This window comes from Scyliorhinus torazame, chromosome 7 (genome assembly GCF_047496885.1).
Source record: "Scyliorhinus torazame isolate Kashiwa2021f chromosome 7, sScyTor2.1, whole genome shotgun sequence".
Lineage (NCBI taxonomy): Eukaryota > Metazoa > Chordata > Chondrichthyes > Carcharhiniformes > Scyliorhinidae > Scyliorhinus > Scyliorhinus torazame.
Window position 1 is genome coordinate 104,696,846 of NC_092713.1, and position 16,983 is coordinate 104,713,828.

At 45.5% G+C, this 16,983-nt stretch overlaps 1 protein-coding gene across 1 annotated transcript in view; it reads left to right on the top strand.

Moving 5' to 3' along the window:
* The window catches only part of kifap3a (kinesin-associated protein 3a), a 403,618-nt gene that overhangs the window by 31,045 nt on the left and 355,590 nt on the right, over positions 1 to 16,983 (top strand). Inside the window, exon 2 of the mRNA XM_072511212.1 lies at positions 2,479 to 2,610. Within this exon, the coding sequence (XP_072367313.1) occupies positions 2,479 to 2,610 (132 nt within the window). The remainder of the gene's footprint in view (positions 1 to 2,478; positions 2,611 to 16,983) is intronic.

Genomic DNA, 16,983 nt, shown 5'->3' on the forward strand with positions numbered 1-16,983 from the left:
GCTTTAAAAGCCAGCGATTTAGCCCAGTGAGCTAAACCAGCCCCTGATTTATTGGTTATTGGCTGTTGGCTACAAACAGGCCTTGGAACAACTTGGCTCTCACATTTTGTGGAAGTCTTCTTCCGACCTCCAGATGGCAAATTTAATTTTCTCCATCTGGAGGAATTCCTATAGGTTGGACAACCAGTCTGCAGCTTTGGGTGGTACTGCTGATCGCCAGCCGAGCAGAGTCCTCCGGTGGACGATTAGGGAGGCAAGGGCATTGGCCCTCCTCTCCATGTGAGATCTGGCTATTCTGATACCCCAAAGGCTGCCACTCTCAGGCATGGCTCCACCCACACCCCCACCACCTTGGACATCGCCTGGAAGAAGGCTGTCCAATACCCGACTAGTCTGAGCAAGACCAGAACATGTGAGTGTGGTTGGCCAGCCCTCTTTGGCACTGTTCGCATTTGTTCTCCACTTCTGGAAAGAACCTGCTCATTCGGGTTCTGGTTAAGTGGACTCTATGTATCATTTTCAGCTGCATTAGGCTTAGCTTGCGCATGTGGAAGTGGAGTTGACCCTGTGCAGTGCTTCGCTCCAGACCTCGCCCTATTTCAAACTCTATGTTTCACTCCCACTTTTCCCTTGTCTCGTACAGTGGTGTGCGTGCACTTCCTATTAGTTGCCCATACCGGTCGTAGCAGTTCCCCTTCCCTAAAATGTCCGTGTCCAGTAAGCCCTCTAACAGCAATTATTGTGGTGGTCATGGGTAAGTTTTTGTTTCCCTGCATAAGACGTTTTTGACCGACATGTACCGTAGCTCGTTTCCCCCCAATAGCTGGACGTCTCTGTTAGTTTCTCTCGTGTTGTCAGTCTGTTGTCTGTGTAGGAATCCCTAACTGATGGGGGCTTTAACGAATATTTTGGTTAATCCGAGGTGCTGTTGCACTTGGTTCCACGACGCGGAGTGTTGCTTCACCACTGGGCTCGTTGAGTGTTTGTTTGGTGGGGATGGAGCGCAGCTGTGGCCAGGGCCCAGAGAGAGGTCCCGGTGCAGGAGCCCCCCCCCCCCCCCCCCCCAGACAAATGCCATGATCATCTTTCTTAATGAGTTGAAGATGGCCTTTGGGATGTATATCAGTATGGAACCTAGGCAGTACGTTCAACTTGATTACCTGCACTCTCCCTGCCAGGGAGAGTAGGAGTGTGCCATCTCTGCAGGTCCTTTTTTACTTCCTCCACCAGACTGGTCAGGTTCCCTTTGTGGATCTGTGTCCAATCATGGGTGATTTGGATCCCCAAGTAGCAGAACTTGTGTTGAGCCTGTTTAAATGGCAGTCCCTCCAGCTCTGCCCCTTCCCCTAACAGGTTCACTGAGAATATCTCACTTTTGCTCAGGTTGAGTTTGTACCTCAAGAAGGCTCCAAACTCTTCCAAGAGAGCCATAATTCCCTCTATGCTGCTTTGTGGGTTTGAGATGTAGAGGAGCAGGTCATGTGCACAGAGCGAGACTCTGTGCTCTCTTTCCTCTCTGGATCCCCTTCAGTTCTTTGCCGCTCTGAGCGAAATCGCTAGTGGTTTGATCGCTAGAGCGAACAGCAGCGGGAACAACAGGCACCCCTGCCTTGTAAAGGATCACATTCTGAGCATTCATCACATGGTTGAACTCAAAAAAACATTTGATAGATTAGTGATTTATGGATTTATCTGGTGTCTTTTAAGGATTGATTGAATGCATAACTAGAGAACAAAATTATTCAAAACACCCTGACTGCAAAAGGATAGTCACTGTTTCAGATACTGAATAAGCTATTGAACTTTGGTGTTGTCATTGTTGGTAATTTGGATTAAAACCAGCTCATTTGGTTCTTGATTTCAAACCTACAACTTAATTTCTAGGTTCTTTACTTTGTTTGTCTATTGTTTTGCTTTGCTTTGTTTTTCTTGATTGTAGCTTATTAATAGTTTATTGCCAATTAATCACTTGCGGATGTTATTTTATATTTAATCTCAATAATGTGGGAATGTAAAGTCAGCTGCAAATGAGATGTGCCTTCTAATTATATAGAGATATACCATATTCGCAGAGTGAACCATCTGAAGTTTTGTTCAGTGATGTGTACGATATGCACTATCTTTCTAAATGGCAAATGCATAAGACCTAAATTGTTTCACTTAACAAAAAATACATCTTTAACTTGCATGCCACTGTATTGAAATAGACAATTGTCCTTTGATTCTGAGATACTGTAAAACAGTGCATTTGCTGTTTCCACGTGAACAGCCAATAACAACCCTAATATGCCGTTAGGATGAATATTTATCCATGATCATGGGATTCCGTTACGAACATTGTCTGAAACATCTGGGTTTTAAAATTATGGCTGTGGATCACTACATTGATGTATCTTGAGTTTCTGCTCATAGTTTTCATACAATTAGGAATATGTACTTGTTTTGTAGTTATATAAATAACTATTTATTTACCTTTAGGAAAGTGAAGGGCGGTAATATAGATGTCCACCCAACGGAGAAGGCTTTGGTTGTTCACTATGAAGTGGAAGCTACAATTTTGGGCGAGATGGGTGATGCCATGCTGGGAGAACGAAAGGAGTGTCAGAAGATGTGAGTAATGGCCAACAAATTACTCTTTATCCGAATGTCATTTTTAAATGATTAAATGTAAGAATAATTATCCATGTACCACACAGTATGATTGACAACAGTACATTTATAACAATTACAGCAACTTTCATTCACGTACTCCCCTTAATGAAAGAATGGACAAGTGGGCAAAATATCAAGTGTGCAACAGAACAGAAATTGAATTTAAAAAACTATTCAACAGGAACATGTGGTGTTGGGTGCTCTGGTGCACAGATGAGCCAACACAGTGGTACAACTCTATTTTATTTTAACTCTTATAATACAGTTCGTTCTGGATACGCTGCACGTGCTGTCTCCCTGAGTGTGTTTGGTAGCAGATGTGTCCTGGTCCTCCTCTGCAGCTAATACCGACCACCGGGGGTCGTGTCTGTGCTTTTATATCTTTCTGTCATTGGTTGTGGTGTTGTGTGTTCTGATTTGTCTGTTGGTGTGTCTATCATGATGTGTGTGTTTGAATATCATGACATCCCCCCTTTTTACAAAGATATGTGCCGACGTGGTTATAAATATAATTGTGTCGTGAGTGCATCTAAGAGTGTGTGTGTGTGTGTTGTGTACAGCGTGTGTATATGACGTAACTATTTACATGGGGCGATGTCGGGTGCGTCACACTAACAAGGTTGTACCATAACAAAACATGGATACGAGAGAAAAAAAACTTGAACAGTGGTCCGGTCAGACGATATCTGGAACAATAAACAACAACAGGTTATAATACAGAAGTGTTTGACTTTTTGAACGTATGAACAGCGTTATAAGTCCAGTCTAATGGGTGACCGCCTCAAGAATGGGCTGGTCCTCAAGCCGGTTCAGCTGTGGAGATTTGTGGTCACACTGGTTCACCTTGGACTGTTGGAGGTGATGCTGTTGCCGAAGTCTCTACTTTACCATTTGTTGTACTTCGTGCAGTGCTTGGTTTTTCATTCGTGCAAATATAACATTCAACATCTTTGTTATTGTTGCCTTGGCTGTGGTTTGGTTCTGGTGGCGATGGAAGGGGCATGATCCGTGGCATCTCCACGAAGTCATCCTTGGGAACCAGTGGAGGATCAGGCGTGTGCGTACGGTTCAGTTGCGAGCGTGGAAGGCGGCGCAAAGCTCGCTGATTGCGCCTACGCACCAATCCATCCGCCCTGCATGCCAGGAACAAGGTGGAGTCTGTTTTCTTTTTATGGTTGTGGTGGACGGCATCTTGTAGCCGATGGGTCGTTGCCATCGAAGTAGCACCATCACTAATATCATGCAAGGCGATGACGGTGCCAGATGTGGAAGTTGGCCGAGACCGTGCACGCTGGTTCTGGCCACCTGCTGTGCCGGAAGGGCGACTCCGCAGAGAAACGTCGAAGCATGTCGCCTTGGAGAGAGAATTGTTGCTCGCATCAACGTCTGGCGATGGCGCGAATTGGTGTGTCCATCTTGGACCGCCGGTGCTGGTTGCCACTGCCGACCCAGTGGGACTGCCACGCGATCCATTCCCTGTCGCCGTGGCATCCGCCGTCACCCTGAGCGTGCCATCACCGAGGCCGCGACACCGCCCGTCCGGAGCAAGGTCTGGCGTGCGCGAATCAGAGTCGGCGCTTGGCTGCTCCCCATCTGGAGTCCGGTCTGCCTTCCGTCGATGCCCCCCGTCCGGAGTCCCAACAGGTTCACTGGAGGCAGCCGAGATTCCCTGAAGCTGCACTTCTGGAGTCGGAACATGCAGGAATGCACCAACCAGTGGAGAGGCTCGAGCCATCGAGGGTGGAAGCGGTGCGCCGCCACCGCAGTCGTCAGTGGTCCCACCGTGATCGTCGAGTGCCTCGGTACGCACTAGGCGAGGTCTGTCACCTTGCACCTTTTGCATGGGAAGTGGGATGCTGTCGTCACTCGTCTCACATCCCGTCGATAGATCCTCATTAGCAGCTTGCTGTTCACTAGGGTTGGGTAAATTGTCAGAGTTTTCATCTGGTGGTGCACACCATGTCGGTGGACTGTCATTGTCTTGCCGTTGTCCTTCATTTGGGCTTTTCTTCTTTGGAATTTTAAATCTTCCCCCAGACATTGCAGAACCTTGTTTCTTACCCCCAAATTCTCCCATATGTATGGTCTCTAATATAGGATCCAATGTTTCTATCGACATTGTACTATTTTCCAAAGAACATTCCGTTTCACTTTTCTTCTCAGGTACCTCATATGTATCTTTGTCTAATGTACATGCCTTCATGGTCTCTGGGTCTGATTTTGCTGGGACTGGCATGGTCACAGTCTCTCTTTTACTGTTCTCAATTGCCCACATTATACTCCCCATACATAACTGCTTAATCACTGGGGTTAGTGTGGTACAATGGATAATCGGGTCGACCTTATCTGCATCTTCACCATTAGTGGAAAGCACACTTGGTTCACGTGAAACTGCTGTGGGTTTTAAATTTGTTATCTGGCTACTCGATGTCGGTGTCCTCAGGATTCTTGCTCCAATGTTCTGCTCATTTATCAGTGGAGTGTGTATAGGTTCAATGCAATTAATGTTCCCCTCAAGGTTTGAAGAGTCATTACTGACTAACTGCTGGTCTCCGAAGTTGGGAATATGCGGCGTTGTGTTGAAGGGAGACATTTGTCCCTGCTGTAGATATGATTCAGGTTGTGTTATTTCCATTACCTGAGGATCAATGTCTTGTCCATTTTCTCGATCCGTACTAAAACACTGGCAATTCTCAGTCTGCTCCTTGCAAGTTAAACATTCAATTAATTTCTTTAGCAAATCCTCAGCATCCTTCTGTGGCCGTGCAGCATTATTAATCTCTGTTCGGCTATAATGATCCTGAAGGTCAGCGCATAAACCTTTTTCCTTCGGGCTTGGACGAGGCGATTCCTTTGGCTTGTCTTCAGTTGGGCTTGAACAGTCTTCAGCGCTGTGCCCTTCATTGTAGCATGAGAGACCGTCATGGTCATGCTGCTGTGTAGTGGAGCATGGTAGGTAGGCTGTTATAGCCTTCTTGCTGTTCACGTGAGCATGGCAGACTTGCATCATCTGCCGCTGGTTGGTCAGGAGAGGTTGCTAGACCCTCATGGTCTTGTTCCTGCAAGGACTGCACATTGGAGTCTTGCGTTGCTTCTATCGTGGAGGCTGTCCACGAGCTCCCTGTGGAGGCTTGTGACTCTGGAGTCACTTCTTGTTCATGCAAGGACTGCGCTCTGGAGTCTTGCGTTGCTTCTATCGTGGAGGCTGTCCACGAGCTCTCTGTGGAGGCTTGTGACACTGGAGTCACTTCTGGTTCATGCGAGGACTGCGCTCTGGAGTCTTGCATGTCTTCTTTAATAGAGTCGGGAACGTTGAGCGGGACGTGGACCACGCTCTGTGTGGCAGCAGGGCGCTCTCCGTGTGCTTGCAGCGCTCCCTGTCTGTTAATGTCAGGCTGCAGCATCATCCGGTACTGATAAGTTGGAACGTCATATCTGCTGGATTAAAGATCCTCAAATCCGAAAAATGAATCCGCATCTGCGTCGGATTCAATGTGGGGGCCGCCAATGTGCAACACAAAAGGTTCGTCCGAGTCATAGTCGTATAGGACCACGGAGCTATCATTGGGCTCGCGAGGTCCGGAAACACTGTAAAGATCATCATCGAAGTATTCGAGGTCGGAATCATCGGCTTGTGCGTAGGTAACTGCTTGTCGGAGGATTCTTCGGAGGTCAAATTCATCTCCTGGGTCAATTTGCGGCAATGTGCTGTCATTCCAGGTGAGGGAAGGTTGTTTTACAGCTTTAACAGATTTTTGTTTTTTTGATTTGGGACGTTTCCCTTTTAAATTGGATTTGGGACGTTTCCCCTTGAAATTGGTGCAGTCTGGGGCCTCTGACATCCTGACGCTCGGTATGTAGCACGTAGGAAGCGACTGCGCATGCTCAGATCGCTGTTCCTTTACCGATGGCCGTTTTCTTGACTGCGCATGCGCAGCATCTCGCGCATGCGCAAACGAAACTTCCGGTTCTGCGCACTGCTCGCGCAACTGTGCTAGCGTGATACCTTTAGCAAGATGGCCGCCGACCTCGACCCAGCCCTCTCTCAGGCCCGGGATTTCGGCCTCTGGGAATTCGGGCTCCGGGATCCCAGCCACGAGGTGAGTACTGCAGCTTTTCTTACCTTTACTTGCCGATTGGATTGCGTTTTCTTCACAGTACTTGGAGAATTTGTCCAGGACTGCCTGGTAATCGTACCTTTGCTGCCTCCTGAAGAACCTGAACCTTGTGAATATTTCTCTTGCCCTTGCACCGGCGATGGTGAGGAGAAATTCAATTTTTTCGCTATCATCCAGGTCTTGGAGTTCAGCTGCCACCAGGAACAATTCGAACACTTGCCGGAATCGCCGCCAGTTTTCGCGGAGGTCGCCGTGGCACTGGAGCGGCTGCGGAACCGGGAGCTCTATCATTTTGCCTGGGCACTGCTGGTTGTCTCTGTACACTGAGGTATGCCGGCAGGTATCGATCCACTCCTGTACCATGTGGTGTTGGGTGCTCTGGTGCACAGATGAGCCAACACAGTTGTATGTGGTACAACTCTATTTTATTTTAACTCTTATAATACAGTTCGTTCTGGATACTCTGCACGTGCTGTCTCCCTGAGTGTGTTTGGTAGCAGATGTGTCCTGGTCCTCCTCTGCAGCTAATACCGACCACCGGGGGTCGTGTCTGTGCTTTTATATATTTCTGTCATTGGTTGTGGTGTTGTGTGTTCTGATTTGTCTGTTGGTGTGTCTATCATGATGTGTGTGTTTGAATATCATGACAGAACACTTCAGAGCATTTTTACTTAATCTTGAGATAAGAAAATAAGTTTGTACTGTAGTTTGTTGTGAAAATGTTGAAATCTGGAAAGGATTAAATGGATCCACAATTTATTTCCAGAACCGTGATTCCTATTGCACAATTTTCATTGGCATCGACACCAGGTAAACAGCTGCAGCCATGTACAAAGGTTAAATCTGATACAGGGGGATGTTTAGTGGAAGTTTTGCTACAAACTTCTTCAGCAATCTAGTCCAGCTAAGTTCATTTAAGGATCAGCTTTAACCACATTATTTTAAAATTACAAATTTCAGAATTGAGAGTGATTGCTTAATACTCAAAACAGTTCAACAAGTGTTACAGATTGATCACTATGGCTAGAATTTTACATGTCATGGGTGGGCACTCGCCTGATCCAGAATCGTGCAAAATCGTGTGAGACGATCGTGTGGGGGAGTGGTCCTAGGTAGGGTGCTCTTTCAGAGGGTCGTTGCAGACTCGATGGGCCAAATGGCTTCCTTCTGCACTGTAGGGATTATTTGAACTAGAAAGAATAACTCTGAACGTCCTATGGCAGCGTTGTGCTGAACTGTCGCATGAAAGGTGGCTCTCCCCTAGAAACATTAGGTCATTTTAACCCGAAAATCAGACACTAAACCAACAAACCGCCCCCCCATCCTGAATTTACAACCAACTGAGAAAATGCCCTCGAGTCAGCCAAGGAGCCGGAAAGACAGTGAAAGTAGCAAGTGTCAGGAGAGGAAGATCCAGACCACAAACACGAGGAGTGCAGTGGAGCAGCTCATGGTAGACTGAGAGGGACCGCCAACTCAAATACCGGCCCACCTACCGATAGGGCAGTTTATGGAGGTCCTTACACAAGATAGGGCTCCTAAACATAAAGCTCCTCAAACATAGTGACTCCATTCAGGAGGACCTCATGGTGACCGTGAACTCAGCGATAATAATCGCTTTGGTCCCTTTCAAGGAGGAGTTAGAGAGGACGGAGCAGCGATCAATGACCCAGGAGGTGACTGTGCGGGCATTGGAAAAAGCGGCCACTAACCAGAGCGATCAGATCACTTCGCTCAAGACAGAAGTGGCAAGATTGGTGGCAGCCCAGGGAGTGCTCAAGGAGAAGGTGGAAGACGGGACTTGCTGGAGGACGACCTTTACAGTGACCAACACGGGGATAGACCCGGGAGAACGGTATATAATGGTCAATGGTGTCCGGGAAGGGACACCGGTGGTGTTTGTGAATATGTATGCCCCCAGCCGGGACAAAGCAGACTTTATCAAATCAACCATGGCAGAAATCGCCGATGGTGGGGGAGAGGAAAAGTGACAGGGTATGGAAGCACCACTAGAACAGAGGGAAGTCATGGAGAGCATCAACTCCATGCAGTCATGGAAAGTACCGGGCCAGACGGATTCCCGGTGGTTTTCTATAAACAATTGGCGGCAGCAATGGTCCGCACCTGCAGGAGATGATTATTGACTCGCTATCGAGAGAGACTATGCCATCTACTCTAGCACAGGCCTCCATATTGCTGAACCCTAAAAAAGGCAAAGACCTGACGGAGTACGAGTCATATAGACCCATCTCATTCCTAAACATTAGCGAAGGCCCTGGTGAAGCGACCGGAGAGTTGCGTGCCAGAGATAGTCGCAAAGGATCAGATGGGCTTTGTCAAGGGCAGACAACTAATGGCAAACATCAGATGCCTGCTGAACGTGATTATCACCCCACTTGCAGAGGAGACACCAGATGTGATCGTCTCCCTTGACGCAGAAAAGGCCTTCGACAGTGTCAAATGGAGGTCCTGGAACGGTTTGAGTTTGGCCAGGGTTCACCTCATAAGTGAAATTACTGTACAACGCATCCATGACAAGTGTACATGGCAGGGATGCCATGACGGGTGGGGGCAGGAGGGTGGGAGGCGGGAAGGGGGGATGCACTGACCAGGATGCAGGGCCAGCAAGGCAGAGGAGCCAGAGGAGATCATGGATGAGGAGATACAGGGGGGCGACCACACCAAAGGTACGCCAGGTGGCGCCAAACAAGCCCCCTGGTTATGTTTAAATATCAGTGGGGGACACATACAAGGTAAGTCTGACAAGGAGGGCTATCCGATGACATGAGACTCGAAGTATCTATACACACGCTACCCTTGTATTATACCTGTGTATGTTCCGATAGTTGTCTTTTTGCTTTTCTTTCTTTGCTATTGTATGTATATACCCAGTCTGTAGATATCTCTATATTACTGTACAATGTTCCTTACAATGTTACCATAAAACTAGTGAAAAGATCTTTTAAAAATAAAAACACTCCAATCCAGCTCTCTCTTGGAAAATGGGACCTTTATTGCATAGTTGCAGGCTGAAAAATGTCTATGACCTCCAGGAGACATTTTTATAATAATTATCTTTATTGTCACAAGTAGGCATACATTGCAATGAAGTTACTGTGAAAAGCCCCTAGTCGCCACATTCCGGCGCCTGTTCGGGTACACGGAGGGACAACTCAGAATGTCCAAATTACTTAATAGCACGTCTTTCGTGACTTGTGGGAGGAAACCGGAGCCCCCGGGGAAACTCACGCAGACACGGGGAGAATGTGCAGACTCTGCACATATAGAGACCCAGCCCGGAATCGAACCTGGAGCCCTGGTACTGTGAAGCTGTAGTGCTAACCACTATGCTACCGTGCTGCCCATTTGAAGTTTACTGTGGAGTTTATCTGTTCCAGGCAATTGTTCATTTCTTTTTACTCTGCCATAGTACTGTCTGGCCCATTCATCTTTCCTTGTTAGGAAAATGTTGTTAGTTTCCCATAGATCTTTTAGCAGAAAGCACCATGATCAAGACACATGCTCAACCTTCATAAATGCCAAAATTTAATTTTGTTTCAATGTCTATTTCGAAAATATTTATTTTAAATTTTGAAAGGCAAGTTTTCAGATATCTTGCCTAATTTTTTTCTGCTTGCATTGGTAGCTGTTCACATTTGTTTTTGTTCATTGTTTAGTAAGTAGAAACAGTGAAGGAAGTTGGCTAGTTCCATTAATGTTGTAATAGAGAATAATCCCCTAGGCAACAAGTAGAGTGTACATTGATTTCTTTATTAGTGCTGATTAAGTGTATGTGGTCTGACAAAGGGGTCACTGTCTTACCCCACATCAATTTTATTTAGTTTGAGAAATGAAAGCCTTCCTTCGGTGGGGAGAGCTTTGTGACCGGTGACATATGACATTTTAATTTTTAACCGTGCGTGTTATATTACCTGAGTTAATTTTGAATGTAATGATATATCTGATTTTGGTCACTTTGATTCCTTTTTTAGTTTCAGTTGCTTTATGGGAAAACGGATTATTTTAAAGTTTGCTAAAATAAGCCTGCCTGTTAAAATTGTGTATGAAGTTCCAAAGCTGCTTGTCTTTGGAATTTACCTGTGACGGTTGTTTTTTTTACAATAAGAATGGATTTGTACTACTGCAATGTAATAGATTTGCAATAACTCTGACTACCAGTTCTTGCTCTTGCCTCCTTGGAGACAACTGCCCATATATTTACAGTAACGTTTTGCAGATACTTAGAAAGTGCTTCATAATGCTTGTTCCACCAGTTCAATTGCATGATGGCTGACTAAATAATCACATCAGAAATTAATGTGGTTACATTTATGCTGAAATAACATCAAACTGTACATCAATTGATTAAGTGGTCAAAAATATCTGAAGCTATAGTTTTTAGACATTTGAGACATTAAACAAAAAAATAGCTACAACCTCCAAAATAGATAGTGAAACTGGAAAAGCTAGAAAGGGAACATATTGAGCTATCATACCAGTACAATGAAAAATAAAGTTAAAATTAAAATGTCTATTGATAAGTGTCTGAAGGGAGCTGACAGTTCTTTGGAAAGTGGCAAACACAGTGATCTATGCAGGAATAAGAATTGGTTTATTCAATAGCATGATGCAGGTTTGCAGCTAGATCCAAATTTCTTAGTCTAGAAAGCTGCATAATGATTGAGCTTACAGGTTTTTAAAAGCTCTATTATTGGACATGGTTGATCTTTGGTAACTCTCTGTTTCCAATATCCCCTTCCATTCTGACATTACAGTGGCGTATTAATCTTTCTGATATTCTAGATATTTATTAAGTGTTCGGGAAACACAGGTAATTTTAAGGGATTTATATTTATACTGGAAAACATTAGAAATAAGGGATAGAGTATGTTTAATTTAATGTTTCTGTGCCTGGAAGGGTAAAACCTATAGTTAGATTCATGCTGGACAAAGGTGTTTGTATGTGTGGGGATTGGTTAAGTTCCAACTGGGTTTCTGATGTGCTTGGAGGGGGCACCAGTGTGAAGAATAGATGAAAGGCACAAGAATATGGGTGTTGCTTAGCAACTGGGGCCTTGTAAGGCAGAGAAGGTTTCAGTTTTAATTCAGCTAATTTGATTGCAGTTGGAAATATGTCGTGAGAGAGAAGGTAGTTCTCACAGCTCTGTTGGAAGCAGTTGGTTTAGAAGGCTAGAAAGGAAACATGGCTCTCAACTTTGCTTGAAGGAAAGACACGTTAAGGAGTAATGATTAAGAAAACGAATGCAGAGGTCTAAAAAGCAGTTGGTTAAGGAAAAGAGAGAAATGTCCAAGAAGTCTGGAGTTAAGTGAACAGAGACCAAGGTATTGTTCAGAAGAATTCAAGGAAGCGTAAAACAAGTGTTCTGAATTGAAGAGTAATTGCAGTAACCAGATTTAAAGTGGGACAACAGCCTTCAAAGGTAAAACAAGTGTCCGATGCCATTTTAGCACAGTCTGAGAATTGAGAGTTAAAGCAATTGTGAGCGGGTTTGGACAGCAGTCAAGACAAAGAAATCCTAAAGGAGTTGGTGTAAAATCCTGGACTGGATTCACTGTTCAAAGTAGAGCGGAAGCTTTGTTCAAAAGTGTAATTTAGAAAACCTGGTCTGGATTTCGAATGCAAACCGCTAAGGGTTTCATAATTATGAGAGAAGATATTTGGGAGTGGAGTTTGGAAACCTCATGTGACTAGCATTTGAGGGGATTTTGAGGAGACATCCACAAACATTCACTTGGGATCAGAGCAGAGTGTGTATTTGACCACAGTCATCTTGTGTGCTTAAAGGAGTATTGTATTCTAATCCAATTTTTTCATGTTTATTAAATGATTTTTTCCATGTTGTTAAAACTGATTACAGTCTTGTGACTTCTTCAATATTTTAGGGAAAAAAAGTCACAGTTAGTCTTTTGAGCCAGGGTTCCATTCTTGGATCTTCCCATCCAGTTATAACATTAACTGGGATCGTAACACAAGGGAGCTTTGAAGGGAATGTGATTGGTGGTGATTATTTGAAGAAATGTTATTTTCATGATCTAAGATGCCAAATGAAAATCACAATCAGAGCAAAAAGAAATGTCATCCACCAGGGAACTTGCAGTACCTTTGTCAGCAGATGAACCGTAGAGACAGCTTTTCAGTCTTAAGTGGCAAACAGAATTAACTTTAGCTCATTCTTCAAGACATCTCCTTATTACACTAAACCAAAACAAAGTTTAGAGGAGTATGAGCCTTCCCCAGAGTTTTAGGTATGGCAGCGTTTCCAGTATGACTGTGTAATATGTCCATGGAGACATAAGTCCCTTCACCAGAATCATTTTATTAACAAAACCAACAGCAGTACGACCAGGTGCATTCAGCTTGCTATCTACACTGGGATATACAAAGAAGAGGTTCCCTGATTGGGCCACTAATCAGGGAACTCGTATTCCAATTGGCCAATCTCAAAGGCCTGGTCTACGCCATTACAGACTGGAAGGGAAAGTAACCTCGAATGAGATCAGGTAATGGAACCTTTATGGACAGATATGCATATTTGCCAAAAACACCATCACATTTTCTCTGGCAACTGTTTCTATAGTATCTTTAGCCAGATCACATCAATGGCACATAGACATGAATTACCCAAGGGGGAACAAACATAATGAGAGTCTGCCAAACAGCAAGAGAAATTGTGACAAATGGATTTTAATGTAGGCACATCTGAAGTAATCCACCTTTGCCTAAAAGGAGTGAACAAAGTGCGATCTAAACAGTTTGAAGCAGTGGAGGACCAAAGAGACTTGGAATTAATAAAAACTTGCATTCATAAAGCACCTACTATGACTGTAGGATGCCTCAAAAGACTCTACAGCAAATTAAATAGTTTTGAAGTGCAGCTGCTATTGTAGTGTAGGAAAGGCGGCAGCCAGTTGGCATACAGCAAACGTCCACAAACAAGAAGGTGGCGCAGTGGATAGCACTGCTGTCTCAAGGCCCTGAGGACCCAGGTTTGATCCTGGCCCCGAGTCGCTGTCTGTGTGGAGTTTGCACATTCTCCCCTGTAGCCATCTAAGATGGCCACCTGCAAAAGACTATGGGAATTATGGCCAATCCAGGACTCCGACAGATACAGAGCCTATGTGTATTTGAAACACAGGTAACCAGGCCTGATCGAAACCCCTGCACGAGCAGGAACAGCCAACCAGTTCAAGACCAACGATCGCTACCTGACGGATGAGCCCAGCAGAGACTGAGCCGCTTTTTTCGAACCAGCCAAGTGACATTAGAAGTGACTTTGTCACTCAGAGAGAACCCACAAACTTTGAATCCAATTGCGAGAAAGAGAAAGAACCACAAGTGCAAGTCGCATATCGACCAAATAACCGAATCTCGGAAGTGTGTACCAACCCGCATGCATACCTAACAGGAAGAGTAAGGTAAACTCGTTAGAATTGTGTACAACTATTGAGGGATTGTGAGCCGGAAAATGGCTTAAGCCATACCCGCTGTTCAAATCGCTGCCTTATTCCTCTGTCCCAAATTAAAAGAGAAAGAGATAAGAGAAGTAATGGCCACTAAAGCAATGAAAAGATTGATGAATCCACAGGAACCCGAGGTCGCAGCGACCAACAGACCAGAGCAATGCCCCATATGGGAGGAAGAGTTAAGGAAATACTTAAAGGGGAAAGGATGGCCCCTTTGGTTGAATTGTTGCGCTAATGATGAGTCAGGTCCAGGAAAGATAGGACAAACTTGGTGGGAGAACCTAAGCGAGGTCCACAAGAAAAATGTAGGGAAAGTCAGAAAGCCGATGGCAATAGTGTCCTGTTTGGCACAGTTGCGAGGCAACGAGGAGGTCGTGAAGACGCTCCGTAGGCAGTTAGTTGAGAAGGAAGAAAAGAACGAGGGAAACAGTAACGAAAGCGAGAAGATAATTGAGCAACTCCGGGAGCAGTTAGCAGCTAAGGATAAGGAAATGGCCGATGTAAAACGTGCACATCAATCTTGTCTCGTTCACCGTAGTAGCTTCCAGACCCAGTACGATAAAGCCTACTAAGATACATAGCGCGCAGTCCTAGTAAGAAAGGAAACAGAACAACAGGTCGCCCAGCTAACTAGCAAATGCGCAGATTTAAAAGCAGCTTTGAGAGCGCTCCACTAAGGAACAGAGGCAGAGTACCGTTGACCATGCTAAATGCCGACAGAAGATAGAAAAGTTACAGTCGCTACTCTCAGTGCAGAATGGCTTCAGGTACACTTTCGGGCAGGATTTAGATGAGGAAGATGCTCCCGATTGGCAAGAGTTAAACGAAAGCGCCCAAAAATACGTAGAGGACACGGGAAATCAAAATCGAGCTCCTCACGCCCCAAAAAGAAAAGCACCCGCACCACCGACTGCACAGGCAGCACACACCCCCATTCACAATTTGACCCCATGAATCCGGTTACCACACAACGCAAGTCATCGGATCAGGATGAGCCTGATATCGTTTACACCACTCCACTATCCATAACCCAATTGAGAGAAGCTTGCATGAAAATGAGTCCATTCCAGCCTACCGCAGACCCACACAGCTTCTTTGAGGAGGTGCACCAACAAAAAGATATGTACGGCCTAGATGAGAGCGAGGAAGTAAAGATAATAGTTATGAGCCATAGCCAGTCTGTAAGATCAGCTTTGCCAGAACCTGAAAATGTAGCAGGAGGAACCCTACAGGAAATGAAAACTGCCATATTAGATGCCATCGGGTATAACACAGGAGATCCAGTCGAGGGTTTAAATCACTGCAGGCAAAAGAAGGGAGAGCATCCGACCGCATTTGCTGGTCGCCTGTGGATTCATTTTATGGCAGTCTACAGACAATTGAACCGCGCACACCTAAATGAGGAAGACACCACTAAATGGTTCCGCACCGTAGTCCCGCATGCCACAGACGCAGGTCAAAAGGCTTGTGTAAACTACGACCCTGCAGACCACACACAAAATGAAGCCTGGGTTTTGAAACAACTTTTCTAGAGCATGGGAACAAACCCTACACCGACAGACAGATCAGGACGAGATAGAAGCAAACATGCACCCAGTTAGGACTAGCCAGGACCCAGCATGGATAAACAAGAGTCGCCACGAGGGACAGCACCCCAGAGCACAGGCACCACGAGGTTGTTACAATTGTGGCCACGTGGGATGTTACGTCCGCGTTTGCCGACAAAACCCCCCCGAACCAGCACCGATACCAACAACCAAACCCTCCACCTAGGAACAATGTTAGGCCCATGCATAATGTTAGCGCCATAATGTTTAGCGTTTAATTCCACAGATTGACGGTGTTCGGACTCCCCAACTTGGGTCTGTGACACACGCTGGGACAAATCAGGCAGACCAGTAGTTACAGGCACAGTCCGGGGACATACAGTCGATTTTCTTTGGGACACAGGAGGATCTCGCACCACTTAAAACTCCTCCTCCATATTTCAACAGGACAAATGGCCCACCACAGACACCATCACCCTGAGTGGATTCACCGGCCACATACAGCAAGGATATATCACAGCTCCCGTACCCATTCAGATAGGGAACATTAACACCAAACACCCCGTCGTTTTAGTTGACTTACCCCAAACCGCAGATCACATTTTAGGCATTGATTGTATGAGCTCCCATAACCTTTTGTTTGACCCAGTAAACAAATGTGTCTGGCGAATGGCCAAAACAGTTAGGGCTCACAGTAGGGGATTCTGAAAACAGGATTTGCTCAGTAGGAGACGATTGGTTTAATCCGTAAACAATTTGTGCAGACCAGACGATTAGAGAGGTCCTCCTAAAACACAAAGCTTTGTTCGCACAACACAAACACGATTGTGGGAAGATCCCAGGTACAGTAAAGATTTCTGGTCCCGATCCAAAGCCGCAAAAGCAATACGGTTTCCCACAGCAAGCTGAGGGTGAGATTTTGAAGGTTGTTAACAATTTGTTAGACGAAGGAGTTATTCGACCCGTAGCGTCCACAAATAATGCCCCAATTTGGCCCGTAAAAAAGCCCGATGGTTCATGGCGACTAACGATCGACTACCGAGAACTTAATAATGTAACCCCTTTAGCAGCCCCCACTGTTGCCACGAGTCCCGAGACCATGCTCAAACAGGGAGTACAGGCAAAGTACTTCACAGTGCTGGACATCAGCAATGGCTTTTGTAGCCACGTAAAATGGCTGC